We start from the raw sequence: 24,010 nt of genomic DNA, 5'->3' as shown, positions 1-24,010 counted from the left end.
GAAGAGCCCTCAAAGTGTTTACTTTGAAGAGGCTACAGAATTTGGGGGGCAAGAAAGAGTTTGTTCCTCAAGTGGCCGTATATGCTGTGTTTACTTCCTCCCCTATTTTTCCCCAGAGTTCTTTTTAGCCTTCCAGTGGTGATGCCAGCTCACTGTAGCCCCACTGTATTTTGCATGCTTTGAAGCATTTCTTCCATTCCCCAAGAGGCAGTTGGGTGTAATGGTTAGGGTGGTACTAGAATTTGAGTGACCCGGTGTCAAATGCTCATGTGACTACAAGGCTTCCCTAGTAACCATCGTGTGTTGTTCTGGTGAAACCTCCCTTTCAGGAAGTGGGGGAGCTGGGGTTATTAAGATAAATGGGAACAGCCATGCCTGCAGCTCTTGAGTTCATTGGAGGAGGAAGAAGAAAATAATGACTAGATTAGTTTTCAGTGCACTTTACAGTATAAAATAAAGCAAACTGTCAAGACAGTGGTTTAAAAACGTTAAAAAACACACAGTGGAAATGTTGCAAACTCCCCAAACACCTGCAGAGTCTGGCTTCTGCTTCTGGGCCTTCCAGTAGCATCTGATCAGCCACTGCAGTGGGAAAGCAGAGGCATCTCTTGGAGTGGATTCTTTACTCTGATTTCTCAAGCCCTGATTTCTCAAGCCCTCAAGTGTCTCCCGCCTAACACGGGTTCAGTTTCTGCTCGTGTTCCTACAAACAAGGATCTCTCCGAACACGCATTTCACCAGTTGCTTTTTGAGAGCCAGCGTGGTGTCGTGGTTGAGAGCAGGTGCGCTCTAATCTGGAGAACCGGGTTTGATTCCCCGCTCTGCCACTTGAGCTGGGGAGGCTTATGTGGTGAACCAGATTACCTTGTGCACTCCCAACACATGCCAGCTGGGCGACCTTGGGCTAATCACAGTCCTTCGGAGCTCTGTCAGCCCCACCCACCTCACGGGAGGAGGGAAAAGGAAAGGAGATTGTATGCCCCTTTGAGTGTCCTTGCAGGAGACAAAAGGGGGATATAAATCCAAACTCTCTTTCTTCTTATGAAAAGTGGCTCTTCCTCTGCTGTGGGGCTTTGCCTTCGACTTCCTGGCATGCTCTTGATTCTGCTTGTATTGGAATGGAAATTGGGAAGCCGTCCTGAGGGGAGGTAAGCTCAGATCTCTGTGTTGCAGCTTCCAGTAGTTCCCACGTCTTGAAGAGCAGCTTGTATGGAATAATGCTTGTTGTGCTCCCCCCCCCCCCCATTTCTTTTAGATGTTTTTTCTCCCATTTGATCCTCAATCTGTTCCTGGTGGCTAATTTTATTCTGTAATTAACGCGGCCTCGCAGGGGTGTTGCACCTCTCCTGTAATAAACCCAGTTTCCTTTTTGAAGCAAAGAATTGGAACCACATGATAAGGTTGCTTTCCTCTCTTTCTCCACCCACTCTCTTCTCGGCGTGCTGCTTAAAAAAAAAATCAAGCCGAGCAGGTGTCTTCTGTTCCGATGCCGCGCAAGAAAAGAACAGTCCCTGGTTTTAATCCCCTTCTCTCGCTTTCCCCCTTCCCCCCTCCTTCCGTGACGTCTAGACAGGATCGCTTAAGGAAATCTTAAATAATCCCCTGCCGACGTGGGACCCACTGGCCCGATTCTGCTCCTGGCGCCTAAATAAGCAGACATTGCAGCAATGCTAAAGAAATGGTATTTAATAGAAGCGATGGGCCTGCAAATTAGCGGCGTGGCTTGCATCCTAGCTCCGAGTCCTTGCGAGCCAGCGTGATGTAGTGGTTGAGAGCAGGTGCACTCTAATCTGGGGAACCGGGTTTGATTCCGCGCTCTGCCACTTGAGCTGCGGAGGCTTATCTGGGGAACCAGATTGGCTTGTGCACTCCAACACATGCCAGCTGGGTGACCTTGGGCTAGTCAGCAGTTCTTCGGAGCTCTCTCAGCCCCGCCTACCTCAACTCACTGTTGCCGATCTCATAGTGCTTCTGTGTCCCAGTGCCTCCAGATTCCTCTTGTGCATCCTTCGAAGCACGCCCGTGCACCAGTGTCTCCCCGCTGGCCGTCTTCTCCGATCTATTCGATCCCGGCTTTTTAGCACGGCTCCAAGTGAAGTCAGTTGAGCTGCTTTCTGTTCCACCTTGAGAAGATCCCAGTAGGTTTCCGCCTCCATGTCTTGGGATAGCCACAGGTCTTGGGATAGCCTCCATGTCTTGGGATAGCCACAAAGTTGAGTGCTCCTTTTCTATATGTGCAGTCATGATCTTCTTCGGGTCAAGACTCATTCTGGTGAGCTGTTTGTAAGGATCATGCTGCATTGGAATGAGCAGGTATCAACTTGGCCGTCTGTTGGTTTCCACCATTCTTATGCTTTGCTGGTGAGCACGGTGCTCTGTTGCCTCTGACAATGGGTGTTGTGATCTATTGGACCAGGGCATTCAGAGAGGAATCCTTTTTCACTCTCCGTGGGTCTGTTAGCCTCCTGCCAAGGTTTCTATCTGGATGTGCGAAAAACAGTTGCTGTCCGGTTTTGCAAGAAAAACAAGAACCGCTGGTGGTTTGCGCTGGAGTGACAGCCACGCCGACGGTTCAGTCAGTTTCCCGTTCCTCATTTCGTGAAGGGCAATTGGCCAAAAGCTTGTCCCTCAAGGAAATTAGCCTCTCCAGCCAAGCTGCTTCATAGTTCCTGCTTTGTCATGTGTAGGTTTCGCTGGAAATGATGAAGCAAAACAGTGCCGTTCTTTTCTTTCACTTCCTCCCTTTCTTTGGGGGGAAGAGGGAGAAAGTTAACACACACACACACACACCCCCCCACGAAATGTAGGTAGCCTCAATGGAAAGTGTGAAAACTTATTACTTTTCTTTCTTTTCCTGTAAGAATGCTGGAATCCATGACTCTGCAGGAAGACCGGGGTTTGTAATTGGCTTAAGCCCAAGCCGTAATATGGGTAATGGCCGATCGCTGTCCCTGACACGTGGAATTCCTCTTTTTATGGAGCTCAGCATTTTCGTGGCCAGAAACACCCCAAACAGGTCGATTGTCCTCGTCCGATATTAGTCAATTAAATTGAAAGCATTCGCTTCATGGTTGGATACTTAATACTAATTAAGGAGCAAATGGATGGTTAAATGATGAAATGTAATGTTTTAAAAAATGGTTATGAATTGCGGTGACTCAACTATTACTTTTTAATATGGGAGTGATTCACTGGACAGTCCTCTTTCGCTTTTGGAGAGCCAACGTGGTGTAGTGGTTAAGAGCAGGCGGATTCTGATCTGGAGAACTGGGTTTGATTCCCCACTCCTCAAAGGCTTATCTGGTGAACCAGATGTGTCTCCGCACTCCTCCATTCCTGCTGGGTGACCTTGGGCTAGTCACAGTTCTCTCAGGACTCTCTTAGCCCCACCTGCCTCCCAAGGTGTCTGTTGTGGGGAGAGGGAGGGAAAGGAGCTTGTAGGCCACCTTGAGTCTCCTTACAGGAGAGAAAGGGGGGGATATAAAGCCAAACTCTTCTTCTTTTAAACTGGAAAACCGTGCAACACCACTGCTCTGCCATTGAGCTACAGCCCCACCCCGTATTGGACTCTATGTGGAGCCCTGCTGGCTTCTCTCTGCCCATAGGAGGGAGGCCTTTGCCCATAGGAGGGAGGCCTTTGCTCGTTCTTCTTCCAGGGTTTCTAAGCAGTTGTCCTGTTTCCACAGCATTCTACGGAAAGGCTGGAACGTTTAGGAGCAGAGGGGGAGTAAGCCTCCCTACTCCTACGAGGATACCACACACACCCTTTTTTGGAGCAGGCGGACTCTAATCTGGAGAAGCAGGTTTGATTCCCCACTCCTCCACATGAACGGCAGACTCTTATCTGGCCAACCGGATTTGCTTCCCCACGCCTACATTCCTGCGGGGTGACCTTGGGCTAGTCACAGTTCGTTCAGAAACTCTCTCAGCCCCAGCAGGTGTGTACTTGAGAACTGTTTGGAATTATTCAGGTCTGCTCCACACAGGGGGTGTGGTTGCTTTGGTTGCTGCTCTTGGGATGTTATGCTTAGCTTCGGAGAACTATTAACAAGCAACTGTTGGATTCCCTACAGAGCAGTTGCTTACAACTACACAGCGCTGTGAGGTGTACACAAAAGCAGGTTTATTTTTCCCCCCAGTCCTGCGTTGCCAGGGAGGGGTTGGCTGCAAAAGCAGAAGAGCCCCGGTGTCTCCAGTTGATTTTATTTGTTTTCATTATTTATAGTCTGTCTTTCTCACTGGGATTCAGGGTGAATTTGATAGAACAAGGCTGTACAATCAACAGGGCGGGACATCCGAAAGACAGTGAAATAGTTAAAAGAACTTTCGGTCGTGGCTGTTGAGAGAGACCCTCCTGCACCTGATACTTTGACGGAGTAGACGGTGCTGAGCTGGATAGACTCAAGTTCCCAACGCTGCCTCTGCAAATGCTGGAAGGTTTGGGGGGTGGAGTTTGGGAGAGGATGTGATGTCACTTCTGGCGGATGCTCTAGGCTTTCTCCTGGAGTGTCACTATGTGGAGTCTCCCCCCCCCCCCCCCGCCTTCCTCTCCAAGGGATATCATCTTCACCTTTAAAATCTTAGAAATCTGTGCCTTGACTTAGGATCTTTCTTCGAGTGCTTGCTCTGGGTTCACCACCATGTGAAATTATTTGGGTTGTTCAGCAGTCTGGGGCCTTCTCTGCAGTGGCCCCGATATTGTGGAGCTTCCTCTTGAAGTAGGTACTTGCTTCTTCCCTGTTAATGCTCATCCCTTTGGGAATGCCTTGACTGGCTTTTTATGGACAGCTGCTAACTTCTGCTCTGATCTTTCTGTTGTTCTGATGCACCTGGCCTTTGCTACGTTTGTTCTGTTTAAGTGATTTCAGTTCTCCGTGAGGTTTTCCGTTAGCCACCTGGAAGGTGGGGGTCTAAATATTTGAACGAAATAAAAATAAACTGAAGATGTTGTACCTGTAGGCATGCAAGATCAAGAGTTGTTTTTTTAAAGACATTCTTAATTAAGAGCACCGGCTGGTCACTTGGGAGGGAAGAGTTATAATTAATCCCAGGTAGAAAACTAAGCCTGTCGTTAAGAAATTGGAAGCACTTTTAATACTGAACTGTTATGGGATTGTTTTTATTTGCAGTGGGCAGTACGTTGGCTCTTTGGCATTCCCTGTGACAGTGGGAAACTTCAGTCTCTCTGAATTGCTTCTAAGGGAATCTTGGCAATCTGTTTGATTTTGATTTATTTATTTGATTTATTTGATTTATAACCTTCTTGGAAATCTGTTTGATTTTGATTTATTTATTAGGGTTTTTATATCGCCACTCCTCTTACGAGCTCGGGGCAATTTCCAACGTAGCGCATACAAACTCAAACAATTATATAATCTACATTCAATAAAAACAACCGCCCATCAGTTATTTAAAAACTGATCAATTTTAAACCATTTTACAAACAAACCATTTTACAAACAAACCATTTAAAACCATTTTACAAGCAATTTTAAAAACCATTTTACAACAAAATCAGTACAGTGGACCAAATAAAAATCTGCGTCTTCTCTTTCCTCCAAGACTTTTAAGACGCATTGGTCCCACCAAGGATTCCTTTTTGTGGGAGGGTGAGGCTGTCTATTATGGTAACATGGTCTAGATTGCCCTTGTGCGGCTGATGGTCGAAGCGTGATGGAGTTTCCCATGGTAGTAGGTAAGGGCTTTACCTGCTCAGGGGACTCCCAGGTATACAGAAAAGATGAAACTCTGGTGGCATTTCTTCTTTTTGTTGATTTACAAACTGCCTGATGACTATTGAAAATGTTCCAAAAGACCAGGACGTTGAATGCAGCCCAATTCCTGTTGAGGGGGGTAGGTAGAGAAAGAAATCGAGCTGCTCATTCCCTAGCAGTTTAGCAAACCCTCGATTTTCGGAAGGTAGCATTTTAAAAGTACCCTTCTTACATTCCCTGAAACACGCTGTGGGTCCCTAGCCTGTTCTCTCTGCTCTCTGGCTTGATTTTTGCCCCGTGCTACCTCTCTACTGTGTTTTTTAAAAACGTTGTTTGAACAAATTTGATCTCCATCACTCTAGTATTTCTGGATCAATTCCACATTCTGCAACCCAAAACCTCTCTTGGGTCATTTTTTTGCCAGCACAGTCAGTGTGAACTTTTGCTAAATTTGTGTCTCCTCTTGCCTGTTATCAAGTCTTTATAAATTATTGAACTGGTAGAGCTTCTTTCTTACTACTTAGGGTTTTCTTTCAGTACATAAGATCCAAGCTTTGGCTGACAAAAGATTGCCACAATGGGATTGCGTTGTATTCTCTTGCTACTGTCAATATTTTTAGCTATTTACCTTTGGCCACATATTGCAATCCATGTTTCCCATTTGTTTGTCACTTGTTTCTGTGGAGTAAATAATTGTTAGTGTGTTTTACAGTGTGTTGTGATTTTGGTTTGTGAATCCTTCCGTACAGACGTCTGATCACGGGAAAGGCATTGATAGTATTCTGCCTTTTCGTCCAAAATTTGAAGGATGCTGATTTGGCAGTGGCCTTGAGGGGAGTCCCTTTCATGAGCTTCCAGCAGGTAAAATGAATTCAACCAGAGGTTTAAATTCTGCTTAGTTAAGGGTAATGTTATAAAAAGGAATTTTTTAAAAAAATCCAATTCCTGTAGTGTTACCCTTTCCCTCTTCGGTTTCCAATTCAGTTTTGAATTGGGTTTGCCCTTTTCCCCGTTGATGTTAGATCTTGCTTGTTCTGTTGGTGTTCGTATACCACGTGTATTCAAATGCATGTGGAGGCAGATATTCTGAGATTTCATTGGGCTGAAGCAGAATTGTCCCTTGTGATGCTGAACTGTTTGGAGCAGGGGGTCTGCATCCTATGGGGTCACAGAGTTGGTACAGACCCGAATATGGCTCTTAAAATGTAATCTTTGCTGAGCAAACCATGAGCAAATTTACACCGATCCACTTAAGCAATCACGTAAGATGCTCCTGTGTGCATTTATCATTGACTGTGAGGCCTTGTGAGTGTCACCGCGTAGTATGGGACTTGTGTTGGGGCTGCAGAAACTTTATGGATTATTAATCAACTTGTCAAGTGCAAGTAATGTTTAGTTTGGTGAAGAGAAGGTTAAGAGGTGACATGATAGCCCTGTTTAGATATTTGAAGGGATGCCATGTTGGTGAGGGAGCAGGCTTGTTTTCTGCGGCTCCAGAGACTAGGCCCAGGAGTCATGGGTTCAAGGTGAAGGAAAAGAGATTCCAGCTAAACATCAGGAAAGATGTCCTGACAGTCAGGGCTGTTTGACAGTAGAATTCACTACCTTGGAGGGTGGTGAAGTCTCCTTCTTTGGAGGTTTTTCAACATAGGCTGGGTGGCCATCTGTCAGGAGTGCTTTGATTGTGTGTTCCTGCATGGCAGGGGGTTGGACTTGATGGCCCTCGGGGTCTCTTCCAACTATATGATTCTAATGTGGAGATGAGTATTTTCAGTTATACAGTTGTCCTTTCTCAGCCTGACACTTGCTCTTCAAGCTGATGCATCATGGCTCTTTGATTATCCAACGGAGGAATGAAATGAATTAATAAATTAATAAAAGATTTGCTAACCGCTTTTCTAGATCTGAAATGTGCTTGGAGGGGTGGTATAAAGGTACAGTGAAAATGAGCTGTGGGGGATGATGGCGACCTGAACAGCAATAAATTTTGCAAAGCCAAAGCAATGCTGTATCATTGGCCCTTCATATGCATGCCTCTTACAGCAATCACAGTAAGCAGACGATAATTTAGGGGCCAGACCCGTCAGTCCCGTCCCTTGTGAGTCAAACATGTACTGCTTGAATATCCACTTTTCTCGGCCCCTTGCCAGACCTCTTGCATACATGAGGCGGCTGATGTATGCCAGGTGGGACTCTCTCTGTTCTGGGAGACCCTGCCGTACTGGGTGCTTTGGATCCGTTTGGGAAGATAGTCAGCTGACTGCAAACTCCTCTTTTATTTTTTTTAAAAGCACAGGAAAGTTAGAACCTGGTGATCTCTGAAATGTGTGTGTCATTGCAAAGTTGCCGAGAGAGCGTGATGCAATATGGCTGTGGGTGCCTCGCTGCCAAAACAAACAGAAATCCTCCAAGATAACCATCCTGTCTTCCGCGGAATGTGGGAGTTGTCTGGAGTTGCATTTGTATGTTAATCTGTGCAGTTCATGCTCTCTTTTCCACTGGAGTCCGATTTGGGTGCCGTCCAACGGGTATCATCGGCATCCTGGTCTGGAATTGTTTGCAGCGGCTGAGTTTCCAAACCGAGCGGAGAACAGAGGGGAGGCTAATGTAAGCTGCTTCCAGTTCCCATTTGGGAGAAAAAAGCAGAGGAGTTTGGATTTATACCCTACATTTCACTCCTGTTAAAAGACTCCAGGCTGCTTACAAGCTCCTTTCCCTTCCTCTCCCCCCAACAGACACTTTGTGAGGTAGGTGGGGCTGAGACAGTTCTGAATGAACTGTTCCTAGCCCAGCAGGAATGTAGGAGTGGGAAGACCAGTCCGGCTCACCAGATAAGAATCTGCCGCTCATATGGAGGAGTGGGGAATCAAACCCAGTTCTCCAGATTAGAGTCCACCCGCTCTTAACCACTACACCACGCTGGCTCTCATGGGGTAGGTAGGGTATAAAGGAAGGAAACAGTAATGATAATAATTTGAGCAGGTCAGCTGGCTGAAGAGGAGCAATTTGAACCAGCAGGAGCCTAGCAAGAGCAGCTCCGTGGCCGGCTGCTGAGTCCCAGCCTGTGGCTCAATGTCCACTGCCCTAAACACAAAGATTCCTGTATCTCTGGGAAGGCTCCTGAGAGTTCATTCCTGCTGGTCCATATTTGGCAAGTGGTCCTTCTGTTGAATTGTAGCAGGCACAAAGGGCACAAGGCAGTAAGAACCCTTCAGCAATTGGAGCAGTGTTTCCCAACCTTTTCGAGGTCAGGGTACCCTTGACCTCACTCTTCATATCTCACGGTACCCCTGCCGCCACCCTCCACCGTCCCCTCCCAATGCCCCTGCTTGCCACACACCCCACCTTCCCCTCCCAGGGTGAAGGGAAGCACTGGGGGGTGGGGGGTGGCTGCTGACCTTGTGGCAGGCCCTGCCCCATGGGCCAGCTCCATGTCCTTGCTGGCAGCGGTGGGAGACACCACAAAAATGAGGGGGGGCAGTAGTGTTGCCGCAGTACCCCTGGGACATGCTCACGGCACCCCAGGGTACCACGGAACCCTGGTTGAGAATGGCTGGATTGGAGGCTGGGTAACTTTTAAAAAATCTAAGTTCTGGAACAGCTTGGACGAGATTGGTGTGTGTGTGGGGGGGGAACACGCTGGAGCTCTGGGGCAAGGGGTTTCCAGCGGACCACCGTATGGCTGGCTAGGCTGCCCTGTTCTGCCCTGTTGAAGGCTTCCAAAGATCCTTCAAGGAATGTATAGAGCACGTGCTTACCTGTCTCACTTTCAGCCAGCATGACAATGGCGATGGTGATGAGCAGCAGCAGTAGTAGTAGTAATTAGGATTTATATCCCCCCTTTCTCTCCTGTAAGGAGGCTCAAATGGGCTTACAAACTCCTTTCCCTTCCCCCCCCCCCTCACAAGAAACACCCCGTGAAGTAGGTGGGGCTGAGAGAGCTCCGAAGAACTGTGACTAGCCCAAGGTCGCCCAGCTGGCGTGTGTTGGAGTGCACAGGCAGGTGCACAGATAAGCTTCCACAGCTCAAGTGACAGAGTGGGGAATCAAACCCGGTCCCCCAGATTAGAGTGCACCTGCTCTAAACTACTACACCACGCTGGTTGGCTGTCTTTGAGTACCTGCCTTTTCTACCTGGAAAAGGTCATGGAGATTTGAGATGGGCTGATGCAGGGGTCTGCAACCTGCGGCTCTCCAGATGTTCATGGACTACAATTCCCATCAGCCCCTATCAGCATGGCCAATTGATTGTTAAGGCTTTGGCCTGCAAATTGAAGGTGGGACATCACAGGGTCCCTTTCAGCTAAACCACACTAAATCAGGTTCCTGAGCAGTGTTGGCGTTAGCCAGTATAATAACCTTTTATAGTAAAAGGCTACACTATCGCCTCGCTCTCTCCCCACAACGCTCAGGCATGTTTTTAGAAGCTTAGATTTCCAGTGCGAAACACAAACTTTCCGGAGCGATGGATGGGTGTGTATTACTTTTGGACACAAGCGCTTTGACTTGGCAGCGGCTTCTTGTGAACTGGGGTTTTGTGAAGCTTCTCGTATGTTTAGGTATTAAAAGGCATTGATGGTTTTTTAATAGCTTCCTGTCAAAAAAACAAAAAAAAAGGTAGTGTATTTCTGGGCCAGAGTCCTGGGCCTTGACAGTTTCTGCACATGAATCAACCTCTTTGTAACCTGATGTTACAGTCAGAATTTTAGGAATTTCCTTTACTAGGGCTGAGCGGTGAGTCCCTGGGGGAAGCGGAGCAGCTTTCTAGGTAAAGCTGAAAGTCCTCACTTGACATGCTCGGAGAAAGAGGGCTTGTCTCCAAAGGAAGCAGACGTCCAGACGTGACTATTAGCTGGACCCACAATAGTTGCTCCACCTATGTAGATCATACAAGCGTGCATGAGCACACAAGAACTCTGCATTGTTCCGAGTCAGAGCTTGGTCAATCTGTGGACTGGCGTCAATTCTCCAGGGTCCAGTGCTTTCTATCCAGTGAGATCTTTTTAATTGGAGATTCCAGCAATGGGACCTGGAACTTCTGTATGCAAAGCGGGTGCTCGGCCTCTGAGTCACAGCCCCATCTCAGCAGGACACTCTTAGGCTTCCCTTGCACGTGGCTCTGACGTTTGAGAAAGCTTCCATTTCTGAAGCCAACCGGAATTAGTTCTGCCTGAACTCCAAACTGTGGTTTGCTCTCTTCCCACCCAGCCTAGGTTCCAAACAGATTAGTTCTATGTATTGTCGGAGGCTTTCATGGGTTGTGGTGGGTTTTCCGGGCTGTGTGGCCATGGTCTGGTAGGTCTTGTTCCTAACGTTTCGCCTGCATCTGTGGCTGGCATCCTCAGAGGTGTATCACAGAGAACAGTCTGTTACACATGGTGTTATTAGTTCTGTTTTGGAGGTTATTAGTTCTAGTTTGGAGGAACAAGTACAGCCCTCCTTTTGACGTTCAGACACGACAAAGCCGCTTGACGGGAAAGCCAGACATGATTCGTTAGGAGCTATAGGCAATTGGGGAGCACATGATTCCCAACGATGCCCCAGGTTTGTTCCCATAATGACAAACTGTAGCTTGTTACATGCACGACTTGACTGGGCGCTATTTGGGTGTCACTAGGGATGCTGACAACCCCTCCCGCAAGCAATTCTTATTTCCTTAGGATGCCTGTCTTCTCCCCACCCCCAGCAAGCTGTTCTGGTCCTACTGCACAAGCAGTCTGCCTGGAGCGGTAATATCAAGAAGCATACCCAGAATTCTTAGCTACACAGAGAATGCTTTTATTCTACCTGTACAGTGGACTCTGGGGCATGTTTCCGGTACCACAGTGCACCTGTGTTGGAATGCAGGTGGTCTTAGTCCAACCCTGTCTGCAGCACTGGATGCTACTTTTGGAAGGACAGTACCTTACCTGTCATCCCAGGCTGTGATCTGAAGATACATGAGGCCGTAGTTAATGATGGATTCAAGCAGAGCTGGGTCAGTTCCCAGATAGGAGACCTCTTGAGAACCCTTGGGACGCTGCCTGTAGTACCTTGAGTGGGTTATACAGGAAATGCAGCTGAGGATGGGGCTTGGTCATTTTTGTGGGGGTCCCCACTTGCCTCAGTGCCTGAGGAAGGCCCCAGGGTTGGTCTGTGCCTGTTTGTTTGTTTGTTTGTTTATTCTTTAGATTTTTATACCGCCATATCCCTGGAGGGGATTAGTGTAGTTTATTAGTTTTATAGGCTACCCTTTCAGAAAAAAGGTCTTAGGGTAGCTTACAATATGTTCCGGCACAACAAAAATGAATAAAACCAATAATATAACTTGGCATCATTCTAAAAATTGAGGGATAATATATCACGAACCTCCTTCGCCACATCAAATCGCATTGGCATTTTGGGGGGCATATCTTGCTAGTTAGGGTGTTTGGGTTTTCTGGGTTGTCTAGCTGTGTTCCAGTAGCATTTTCTCCTGATGTTTCGCCTGCATCTATGGGTGGAATCTCCTCTGACGATGCCAGCCGCAGATGCAGGTGAAACGTCAGGAGAAAATGCTACTGGAACACAGCTAGACAACCCGGAAAACCCACAACACCCTAGTGATTCCGGCTGCGAAAGCCTTCGACAATATCTTGCTAGTTACTGCTCAGTTATTACTGAGAGCTTAGACATACGATGTGCTTCTGAGCTTTTGTCTTTTCTTCCCTGCCCCGCAGGTTGGCTGCGTCCCATTGCGGGCATGTTGAGACATGCGGAAGATCAGTGGAGTGGATGTATGACACCCGGGGGATTGCTCTAACAGCTGGGGGCACACCAATATGGGCCAGTGTGTCACCAAGTGCAAGAATCCCTCTTCCACCCTCGGCAGCAAAAATGGCGACCGGGAGTCGAGCAGCAAGGCTCACGGCAAGCGGGGCACGATCCACAAAGAAGAGCACAGCACCGTCTGCAGCAAGTCCTCCGGGGACATCCTCGTCAACGGGACGAAGAAGATGGAGGCCGCTGTAGATTCTAGCCAGCCACCGGCTTCCTGCGGGGACACAAAGAAGGAGCCGGCGTCCGGCACCGAGGAATCGTCCCTCCATAGGACTGAGGAGTTATTTAGGAGGTACAAGGATGAGCGGGAAGATGCCATCTTGGAGGAAGGCATGGAACGTTTTTGCAACGACCTCTGCGTCGACCCCACTGAGTTCAAAGTGCTCGTCCTCGCGTGGAAGTTCCAGGCGGCCACCATGTGCAAATTCACCAGGTGAGTCCGTGCTGCGTGGTTGTGTCAAATGTAGAAGCTGCCCCCGATTGTCCAAGGGCTTGTCTAAGGAGCAGCAGTGGCGTAGTGGCTAAGAGCAGTGGCTAAGAGTAGGTGCATTCTGATCTGGAGGAACCAGGTTTGATTCCCAGCTCTGCCGCTTGAGTTGTGGAGGCTTATCTGGGGAATTCAGATTAGCCTGTGCACTCCCACACATGCCAGCTGGGTGACCTTGGGCTAGTCACAGCTTTTCGGAGCTCTCTCAGCCCCACCTACCTCACAGGGTGTTGTGAAGGGGGAAGGGCAAGGAGATTGTAAGCCCCTTTGAGTCTCCTACAAGAGAGAAAGGGGGAATATAAATCCAAACTCCTCCTCCTCCTCCTCTTGTTCTTCTTGTTCTTCTTGTTCTTCTTGTTCTTCTTGTTGTTGTTGTTGTTGTTGTTGTTGTTGTTGTTGTTGTTGTTCTTCTTCTTCTTCTTCTTCTTCTTCTTCTTCTTCTTCTTCTTCTTCTTCTTCTTCTTCTTCTTCTTCTTCTTCTTCTTCTTCTTCTTCTTCTTCTTCTTCTTCTTCTTCTTCTTCTTCTTCTGTTCCTTAAATTGGTGGAAAGCCTGTTGTGCTGGGATTGTGGGAGAGAGGGACAAATACATTGGGCTGGCTTAGTAGCCAGTTAAAATCTGTGTTCATTACAACCTTTGCCCATCTCTGTCCAAGGGAGGGAGGGTGTGCTGTTTGATTGCCCAGCGGGCGTGAGCCTGATGTGATTTGGAAAGGGTTTGAGCCCTTGTGAGCCAGTGTAAAGTGGTGGTTAAGAGCAACAGGCTCCAATCTGAAAAACTGCAGCTGATTCCCCACTCTTCCACTTGAAGCCTGCTGGGTGACTTTGGATCTGGCACAGTTCTCTCACCTACCTCATAAGATGCCTGTTGTGGGAAGAGGGAAGGGAAGGCGATGTAGACCACTTACAGTAAAAACCAACCCTTCTTCTACTTCTTTCTCTTCTTCCTCCTTCTCCTCCTTCCTGGTTCTGGGTGGGTGGATTATCCCTGATGGGCCGATCCGCAGATGTAGTTACACAGCTGTGAGATTTATCCGCTCTTTTGAATGTCTCTGGCACTTGGATGGTTTGGGGAAAATCCCCGTGTTTCTCTTGAACTGTCTCCCAAAGTCACTGCATTGTTGGAGGAGAATGACTTCCCTTCTGCTGAACTTAAAAGCAGCGTGGCAAGGAAACTCCCACATTGCTCCCCAATGCTGGAAGAACTTGGAAAATAACTGACAGAAAAACAAGGATTCTCATGGCATTATACTGTCAAGGTGCTTGCCCGTAATCACCTGGCCAAACGCTACAGCCAGTGGTGAAACCTTAAACCCGATTGGAATTCACACCATCTACTGTTTAAGTCGTGTGCCCGCCCGCTCAGCCATGCTTGGCTGATTTCTGGGACTTTCCCAGTTGTGTTTGTCTATCTTTGCAGTTACTTGTGTTTAGAGACATGCCTTCCAGGTTTTCGTTTTTAATAAGCTCACCCTCTGTGGTTGCTGGAGTTGAACTACACATTGGCCCCTTCTGCACACGCAACATAATGCGTTTTCAAACCACTTTCACAACTGTTTGCAAGTGGATTTTGCCATTCCGCACAGCTTCAAAGAGCACTGAAAGCAGTTTCAAAGTGCATTATTCTGCATGTGCGGAATGAGCCTTTGTCACTTTCGAATGCAGAATATGCGTTCACAAAGGCTTTTTTGTGTGTCTTCAACGGGTCTGGGGGCTTGCCTTGCCGAGGATGGGACCTGGGACCTGAAGCAGAATTTGGCACTTGGGGTGCTTGGCTTAAACCTTTTTGAGAGCTGTAATGTGTTTAGAGCCCTTCCCACACCCGGACTGGGACTGCAGAACAGCCCGGCCAGAATCCTTCCTCCTGTTCTCCTTCTCAGAGCTTTATGCCTATGAATTATTTTATTTCCAAAACTGTAACCTGGATTACAAGTGTAACTTGTAGGTGACTGGGGGAGGCAGTGGCAAACCACCCCATCCATAGGCGTCAAACTCGTGGCCCTCCAGTTGTTATGGACTACAGTTCCCGTCATCCCCTGCCAGCATCATGCTGACAGGGGATGATGGGAACTGTAGTCCGTAACATCTGGAGGGCCGTGAGTTTGACACCTGTGCGGCCAAGTCTGGCTAATGATGTGACTTCACCCCATGGATCAGTAATGCTCCGGCGCCTGCTGAGGGAACTGCCTTTACCTTTCACTTAGGTAGCCCAAAGAAGTCAACAAATAATAGGCTCTGGGATACAGGCTTAGGTCAACAAATAATATTTCATGTAGCATCTAACTACGTTGTGGAACTTGCTGCCCCAAAATACCCAGCGATGACCACTAGCTTCGATAGCTATGAAGTGGGAGAAGACCGCGTGGAACATTGGTCTGTCTGTAGCCATGAGCTTTGATGGTTAACTGTAACCTCCATGATCAGTTGCTGAATCTCACGTGCTTGGAGGAGTCGTCACTGGCCACAGGGCAGGCCTTTGCGTTCTCCATCCCTTACCTGCATACCTTCTGGGGATAACTGGTAAGCTGTTGTGAGAAATGGGATGCCAGGTCAAATGGACCATTTGGGTAGAATGTTCTTGAGAAAGGTTTGAGCAGAGCAGAAGTCCCCGAGAGCTGCTGCCAGTCGGAGAACTGGACGGACCATTTAGTGTGAGCTGATACACAACAGCTTCCTGTGTGCATGTATGACTCTTTTAGTTAGTGGCCTTTGTGGTGTGCTGATGAAGTGTCCTGACCTGGAGAGCCCAGACTAGCCTGATCCCGTCAGATCTGAGACACCAAGCAGGGGTTGGCCCTGGCTAGTACTTGGGTGGGAGACCTCCAAGAAACACCAGGGCTGTGACTTGGGGCAAACCACCTCCAAATATCTTGTGCCTTGAAAACCTACAAGGTCGCCATAAGTCAGATGTGACTTTACAGCCAAAAAAAAAATTATCATAAAGTCCAGAAAACTACATCTCTAATTTTTATGGTTTGCCTAGAGTGTGCTTGCATGCAGTGTCTTGCTGAGAACGGTCAACCGAGGTAAACACAAACCAGGGTTACGGTGGGTGGGAGGGAGAGAGTTTCCTTGGACATGTATTGTGCCCACTCACCTGGCTTCCTTTTTGTGGGTCCGTGCCAAAATACTTTGAATTCAGTCTCCCCTCCCCTTACATGCAAACAAGTTGCGGTTGTGAAATTTGCTGTGACCTGGTTCAGGCAACATCAAGGTTTGAGGGGGTTGGTGGGGGGTTGAGAGCCATAGTGTGTGTCAAGCCCTGGCTTTGTCACTTCCTTCCATCAGAGGGGAGTGTGAGCAGCGGACAAAAGTGCGTGTACAATTCTGTGCATGCTGACCAAGAGGGGCAAAATAGATGTCCATTGGTCAACTTTTCCTTGGCAGCTCCAAATGGAAGAGCAGTTGATATTCTCTCAGATTTCCTGTCCATCAAATGCTGGTGCCCCAACCCAAGCAAAAAAAATGCAAGATGATTCTTCCCCCCAGCTTTCACCTGCCGTAGATGTTTCCTTTTGCAGCTGATATGAAATTTCCCCCCTTTTCCTAGCAGTGCCGAAAGACTGTATGTACAACTTCTCTTCCCTCTGTGGTGCTCATGGTGAGGTTTTTCACATTTCCCCCGCAAGGGTGCTGGTGTCGTGCTGCATCTTCCCGTGCTTGAGATTATTTTGAAAATCAAGCCCCCCTAGTCCGAGGGGCTAGAGAGGGCACGTTGTGGCTAAGAGCAGTGGCTCAGGTGCACTCTGATCTGGAGGAACCGGGTTTGATTCCCAGCTCTGCCGCTTGAGTTGTGGAGGCTTATCTGGGGAATTCAGATTAGCCTGTACACTCCCACACACACCAGCTGGGTGACCTTGGACTAGTCACAGCTTTTCGAGCTCTCTCAGCCCCACCCACCTCACAGGGTGTTTGTTGTGAGGGGGGAAGGGCAAGGAGATTGTAAACCCCTTTGAGTCTCCTGCAGGAGAGAAAGGGGGGATACAAATCCAAACTCCTCCTCCTCCTCCTCCTCCTCCTCCTCCTCCTCTTCTGCTCTTAAGAACAAAACCATTCTAACGGGCTTCTCTTTTGGTTGCGGCAGGGCCGAGTTCTTCGACGGCTGCAAGGCGATCCACGCGGACAGCATCGAAGGGATTTGTGCTCGATTCCCCAGCCTCTTGAACGAAGCCAAGCAAGAGGAGAAGTTCAAAGATCTCTACCGTTTCACTTTCCAGTTCGGCCTGGACTCCGAAGAGGGACAGAGGTCGCTCCACCGAGAAATAGCCATCGCCCTTTGGAAGTTAGTTTTCACGCAGAACAAGCCCCCTATCTTGGACCAGTGGTTACACTTCCTAAACGAGAACCCCTCAGGAATCAAGGGAATTTCCCGGGACACGTGGAACATGTTCCTCAACTTTACTCAGGTCATCGGGCCGGACCTTAGCAATTACAGCGAGGACGAGGCTTGGCCCAGTCTGTTCGACACCTTTGTGGAATGGGAAATGGAGCAGCGGAAAAAGGAAGAGGAGGTCGCGTGCGTGGTGGCTTCACAGACAGACAACTTCAGCGCCGAGCACCCAACTTAGCAGCCTCTGCCGTGACTGCCGTCCCCCCGTGGAACCCTTTGTCATTTGTAAGCTCTGGACTCCTCTGGAATTTACAGACGCTCCAGATTTTTCTACTTCATACCTTTCTCTGCCTTGTTACCTGAAAGGGCTCTGAAATACCAGATCCATATTTTTAGGCACTTTCATTTAAAAAAAAATGTTTTGGGTTATTCCTGTTATTTTCCCTGGAATGTTCAATACCCTGTTAGCAAGTTAAACCATTACTTTTTCTTTTCACTCTCTCTCTCTCTCACTCTCTTTTTTTTAAAGGAGGTTTCAACTTTTGGAATAATTATGTCTTGACGTCGGTTGCACAACTTTAAAGAAAAAACCACAATCCTTTTTTGGTGAGGTTTAAATTAACGTTGCTAAATTATACAGTGCCAGGTTGCCGTTTTGCATCGGTTCTTTTCTTCTTTTTGTCAGGGCAGGTTTATACTGTGTGTGTTGCTGTTTACATTGATTTTTTTTTAATTTTAAAGTTGTGTTTAATTTTAAGATGTATACCTTGATTCATAACAGTGTTGACTGTTAAACTACGAACGCATTAATTCCCAGGTGAATGAGACTGAAAGCCAATGAAAGCATCGTTTTCCTTTTGTGAAGCCCGGCTAGCCTCTTTTAAGTCAGCTCCCCCCACCCCCCTTTAATGAGATGACGGAGAAAAGAAAAAAAATGCCATACGACAGAGCTTTCGGTGTCAGTTTTGTATCACCAGTCATGGGACGAAATGACCCATGTGCTCCCTGAAGAGGGCGGCTTTCTTTTTCCTGTGTCCCAGACCTCCGCCCCCATCCCCATCCCAGTTAGCTATAACTGGAGACTATTTCGCAAGCTCCTCCCATTCAACCGGACATCTCATCATGCCCTGCAAGGAAGGGGGGTTGTTCGTAAACCCCTCTCCCCCCTGCAATGACTTGGCAATGGTTAGGCTGATGGCATCTGCGTTAAAAGCGTGCGGAGAGATCTCTCTGCTCGGCCCTCCCTCCCGCAGCTAAAACACGTGGGGCTCCTTGGGGTCCCTGCCAGCTTCGCAAACCCACGACTGGCCAGCCCTTGCTTTCTGCAAGGGGCAAACAAGGAGCAGTGAAATCCTTCCTGGCAGAGGCTGTCGGTTTCTCCTCGCTGGAGTGTCTTTCCTTTTTAGTTCAGGGACCACCTTTTTTCACGACGTGCGGAACCATTTTTACTTAACTCGCCTTTGGCTTGTCCAGTTGTTTCCTGGGGTTTCGCCTAATCTTGACAGCAGCGGCCACTTTCACCTCCCTGTACAGGTGACTAAAACTTCCCGCTTTTGTGCTTCAATTTCTGTATAAAAAAAAATGTTACCTTCTTTGGCTTGATGAGTATATTGTGTCAGAGTTAGGATTGCCTCGAACTGTTTTCCTCCCCTCACTTCTGAAGCCTAAATTGGCAAGTCGCAGTTAAAGTCGTCCCATTTCTTCCTGCCCTGTCCCCGCCCACGAAGGAATTTGCTCCAGATAAGTCTGATTGCAAAGCCCCCTGCATTTCTAACACCCCAGACCTAAATTCGACCACTTCATCTTATTTTACAGCATGTCACTTCAGCAGTTTGATGCTTCTGCTTTTCAGATTGCTATTGAAAGACCCAGAGCTTTTGGGTCAAGAACAGGTAACACGGTTAATTTTACTTTTCTTTTTTAAAAAAACGGCCTTAAATGGCAACCCAGCTGGCATCTTGTTTTGGGCTGACTTAAACGATGTTTCAATAGGACTGAAATTATTATTATTGTTATTTTAAACAACGACCCTGTCCTGGGAGCTGTTGACTTGCTTGAAATTGTTGTGACCTTTAAAAAAAAGGGAGTTTTATTAACACTGGCTGAATTAACTGACTTCTTAAAATGTCAGCATTTTAAAAAAACTTTTGGTAAAAGGGATAATTGCTGAGGCTTTCTTTGGAAACGAGCCTGACCTCCACGCTACACACACACATATATATATTTTTAAGTATGAAATTTTATTTCTTGTCATGAAGGCTCAAAGTAGGCTTAAACTAAAACAAAACCCAGTCTCTCGTCTTTTGATGAGTTGATGGCTTCAATCGACTGCATTCTGAATCCGCTTACAATCCCGTCTTGTTCGGCAGAGGGGACAAGGGGTTTCAGATCGGCGATGATAGCCTTTTCCGTCTGCCATGCTGACCGAGCAGGTATGACCGCCCGCTCATTTCCCCCACGGCGTAATTCTGCCAACAGGCCGAGCTTTTGAACTCGGACCTTGCACTGCTGGGTAGCTCTTTTGCGCAGGGCAGCGGACATAGCACAGCCCCGCCATATCGTTTTGGTCCCCTCCCAATATGCACAGGTATGTTTTGGGGGGGACTCTGTGACTCCCCCCACCCTGACCCCCCCCGTTAATTCCATCTATACAATCCAATCTCGTCTCCGTTTTCGGCCTCTGACAACGGCAGGGGTGGATTTAAAATTTACAAACCAATAAAGAAATACTTGAAATTCACATCCTTTCTCACTTGTCAGCAGCAGGGGTTTGGCACCGGTTGTGTTGGTTTCTGTTGCTGTTCAGTGTATCGAGAAGCACTCCTGGTTTTAAAGCGCCACGGCGACTCCCGAGACCCTGCACTGGAGTCCCTCTAGGGAATTCTTTCTTTCATGTTAAGACTGCATGTGCATTCGATCGATGTCATTTTTTTTTTGGCTAATTACAAACGAAGTTTTGTGCCTAAAATGGGATGGGGTGGGTTTGTCTTGTGTTAACTGGGTCCCACGGGCCTTGAACCCTCTCGCTTGACCTTGCAAAAGTATTTACCCACATGCTTGAAGGTTCAGCCCCGAGGACTTGAGAAACAAGCCTTGGTTATTAAACACATACATGAATTTACAGCGAGTCTGTGCTTTGGAGATTTTATACGGCAGAGGTGCTCTCTGGCGGAATCACTGCTGCGGCTGCGGGGGGAACGGGAGACGCATTTTAATCCGTAGCGGGGGTTTGAGGGAGGTAGGGAGGAGGAGGTTTTCAGCAGACGATATTTCCCCTGTTGGTCCAGAGCAGTGAGCATGAGTCAGTCTGTGCTGTGCTCAAGTTCGTCAGCGCAGGGCACAAGTAGAGGTGTGCATTTCAAAGAGGACATCAGAAGAGCCCTGTGGGATCAGACCAGTGGCACAACTAGTCCAGCATCTTGTCTCACAGAGAATAGCTGATTATTTGTGGTCTCCTAGCATGCCCACGCTTGGTGAGACACACTTAGTGAAATGGAGAATGAATCCCCATAGGTCAGGGGTCTGCAACCTGTGGCTCTCCAGATGTTCATGGACTACAATTCCCATCAGCCCCTGACAGCATGGCCAAGTGGCAGGGCTGATGGGAATTGTAGTCCATGAACATCTGGAGAGCCACAGGTTGCAGACCCCTGCCAAAAGTGCTGCAAAACCCCAAGTTCATCTGTCCACAGCTTTTGCGTGGTCTTGCAAACAACCACCTTTTAAATTTGAGACAGTTCTCGGATTCTTTAGATGTCGTGTGTAAAGCGCAGTCGAATCGCCCACAGCGATCCCATACGGTTTTCAAGGCAAGACACCTTCACAGGTGGTTTGCCGTTGCCTGCTTCTGCCTGGGCTGAGAGAGTTCTGAGAGAACTGCGAGTAGCTCAAGGTGACCCGGTGGGCTTCAGTGTGGAGAAGCGGGCAATTGAACCCTGTTTCCAGATTAGAGTCCACTGCTCTTGACCGTACCGACTCTGTTTTTGGATGTGGCAGGATAGAGTGGCTAGTTTTGTTCAGATCTCTAGGCAATCCCTCTCCCCTCCTGGGGGAACAGTGGTGTGCAAGATATGTCACGCTGGCGGGAGCTTTTGGAAGATCCGTGCCGGGCCTCTGTTCACGCAGTCCTCCATGCACTCCTGCGCAGAAGAGCACTCGGTGAGCATCGGTTACAGGTAAAAGCAACCGATTTTTACATTAGTGTCTCGCTGTTTTTTTTGTCGCATAAATAGTGATGAAAAACGTATACACTTTGTGGAAAGCGTGACGTGAGGAACCAGAAAACTGCAAAAATAAGGAATTGCAGGTTCGGTTTGCCCAAGGCAGAAGGGAAGCATGATAAAAAAAATTCAGGGTTTCATAAGGCAGTATTGAAGAATTTTGAGTTAACCCTTCCCCCCCCCCCTTTTCCCCCTGTCAATTCACTATTGATTTAGGGCCGTGGTGGCGAACCTTTGGCACTCCAGATGTCATGGACTACAATTCCCATCAGCCCCTGCCAGCATGGCCAATTCCCATCAGCCCCTGCCAATTGGCCATGCTGGCAGGGGCTGATGGGAATTGTAGTCCATAACATCTGGAGTGCCAAAGGTTCGCCACCACTGATTTAGGGTGACCCTGTAGGTCAAGAAACAAACAAAAGGTGGTTTGTCATTTCCTGCTTCTGTGTGGTGACCCTGGGATTCCTTGGAGGTTTCCCATCCGAAAGCTGACTCTGCCGAGCTCCCAAGAGCAGTCTTGTCTGGGCTATCCAGATCAGGACAAACTCTTCCCCACAGCCTTGTTTTCGTCTGTGAAATGCAACCGGAGCTGCCAATGCTGGTAAATTTTGGGCTGACCCCCTCTTCATCCCAATAGCATGCCCACATCAACCAGGCGGTCTCTTACAGAAGAACAAAACAAGGCTCTTCTGAGCGTCTGCCCAGGCGGCTCTTGCAAAAGAATCCGCCCAGCAGGAATTAAAAAAGAAAATAAATACACCCCCCCCCTTCCAATTACACTGCAGCTTCCATTTGCTTCTAGGGCTCTGTTTACTTCACACATCCCAGTTTCCTTTATGAACAAGATTAATGTTTTTGACATTCAAAACGAAGTGGGGGGGGGGGGGACAAAACCCTTTCTGCTGTATTTGTGGGAGGAGGTGTCGGCGTGCCAATCTTTCTCCTGGCACTCTTCCTCGGCTGTGGTCTTGGCCTTCGCCTGAAGCACGCCGCTGAGCGATGCCAGCAGAGATGCGAGTCGGCAGGCAGCGAGCGCAAGCCAATCCCCTTTCCCGATTTGAAACGGCTCCTCTGCTTATGTCTTGGCGTGCGTGTGTCTGCGTCTCTCTCTTTGAACGTCTTTACAACCCCAGACAAATAAACAAAGCTGGGAGCCTGGGAGCCATTGTGGAAGGAGAGAGGCGGTAAAGGACTTGGAACCGGACTCAAAACCATTTGCTGTCAACAGCGAGGGTCTTGAACGAGCCCATTTCCTTGTCACTCTGTCCACCCCCCCACTCAACTCATTCTTGACGGTTCTTACTATTCCATGTCCCCACCCCCACCCCCTGCTTGGTCCTCATCAGACTGATCTGTTAATTTTTTTCTGTGTACTTGAGACACTCCCAAATGTTGTCACCCTTGCCCGCAACTGGCCCCGTTTTGCTGCCTTTCGCAGCTGGCCTTAGGTCACCTGATCCATCAAATTCAGTGTTGTCTACTCCTGTGGTTCTCAGACCGGACGGGAGGGGTGGACAAACGTGGGCCACCATGGGAGCCACGTCCCATTACTTCAGGAAAACGAAACCATGACCATGCTTGGTCATGGAAGCTACTGCCTTTTCAGTCCCGAGATACGACGCACAGTGCAGCTATTGGGTGGAAGCTGTGCATGACAGAGTCTAATTAGTGGATAACGATAAGACCCCCCCACCCCAATGTACCACCTGGATAAGAGAGGCCCCCTCTCAATGTACCACCTTGACTTATGGAGGGAAGAACAGCGGTCTCCTTGAGATACTAAACTGCCTACATGAAACATACGTGTTTTAGGCGTGTGTGTAAAATTTCAAAATGCATTGACGTCAGTTCACCTACGAAGCCACGGCGCTGCAGCCCTTGGTGAGAACGCGAGGCTAGTTTTCTCTACACAAGGGACATTTTTGTTTTGGTATGCAACATATGGACAGGTAAGCCCCCATCTGGGGTTTGAACTGGCACAGTTCGGACAAAAGCTTCGCCTTGCTTGGAAGGAAGCCAAATCATGGAGAGAAACCCATCTTAACTGGACATGACTCCAAAGATGCCAGCCATAAACTGCAGGCGAAATGTCGGGAGCTAAAACTACCAGACCGTGGCCACACAGCCTGGAACACCCACAAAAGCCAGCTGATTCCATCCATGAAAGCCTCTGACAATACCTGCTGGGGCAGTTAATGTGTGCAATACTGATGGCCCACGGGTGACCACGCACACCTGATTTAGGTTGGCAGAGGGGATGAATGGAGCAGTAATATATTTCTTCCTTTGCTTTCTGGATTTGAGAGCTGGAATGGCGCAGTGGATGGAATGTTGGAATAGCTTCCTGGGAAACTGGTTTGACTCCCCACTTCTACCACAGAAAAACTTGCTGGACGGCCTTGGGCCCGTCACAAACTCTCAGCCTGCCCTACCTCGCAGGGTTGTTGTGAGAGAACGAGGAGG

General features: G+C 48.3%; 1 protein-coding gene across 1 annotated transcript in view; it reads left to right on the top strand.

Moving 5' to 3' along the window:
* Nucleotides 1–20,448, top strand: part of DCUN1D3 (defective in cullin neddylation 1 domain containing 3) — a 33,563-nt gene extending 13,115 nt beyond the window's left edge. Inside the window, exons 2-3 of the mRNA XM_048492846.1 lie at nt 12,413–12,945; nt 17,082–20,448. Coding sequence (XP_048348803.1) covers nt 12,515–12,945; nt 17,082–17,565 — 915 coding nt within the window. The 5' untranslated portion in view covers nt 12,413–12,514 and the 3' untranslated portion in view covers nt 17,566–20,448. The remainder of the gene's footprint in view (nt 1–12,412; nt 12,946–17,081) is intronic.
* Nucleotides 20,449–24,010: the final 3,562 nt, after the last annotated feature.

The sequence above is a fragment of the Sphaerodactylus townsendi genome, linkage group LG04, assembly GCF_021028975.2.
Source record: "Sphaerodactylus townsendi isolate TG3544 linkage group LG04, MPM_Stown_v2.3, whole genome shotgun sequence".
NCBI classification, from domain to species: domain Eukaryota; kingdom Metazoa; phylum Chordata; class Lepidosauria; order Squamata; family Sphaerodactylidae; genus Sphaerodactylus; species Sphaerodactylus townsendi.
The sequence above is the reverse complement of the archived record's forward strand: the minus strand, read 5'-3'. Positions and strand labels throughout refer to the sequence as shown.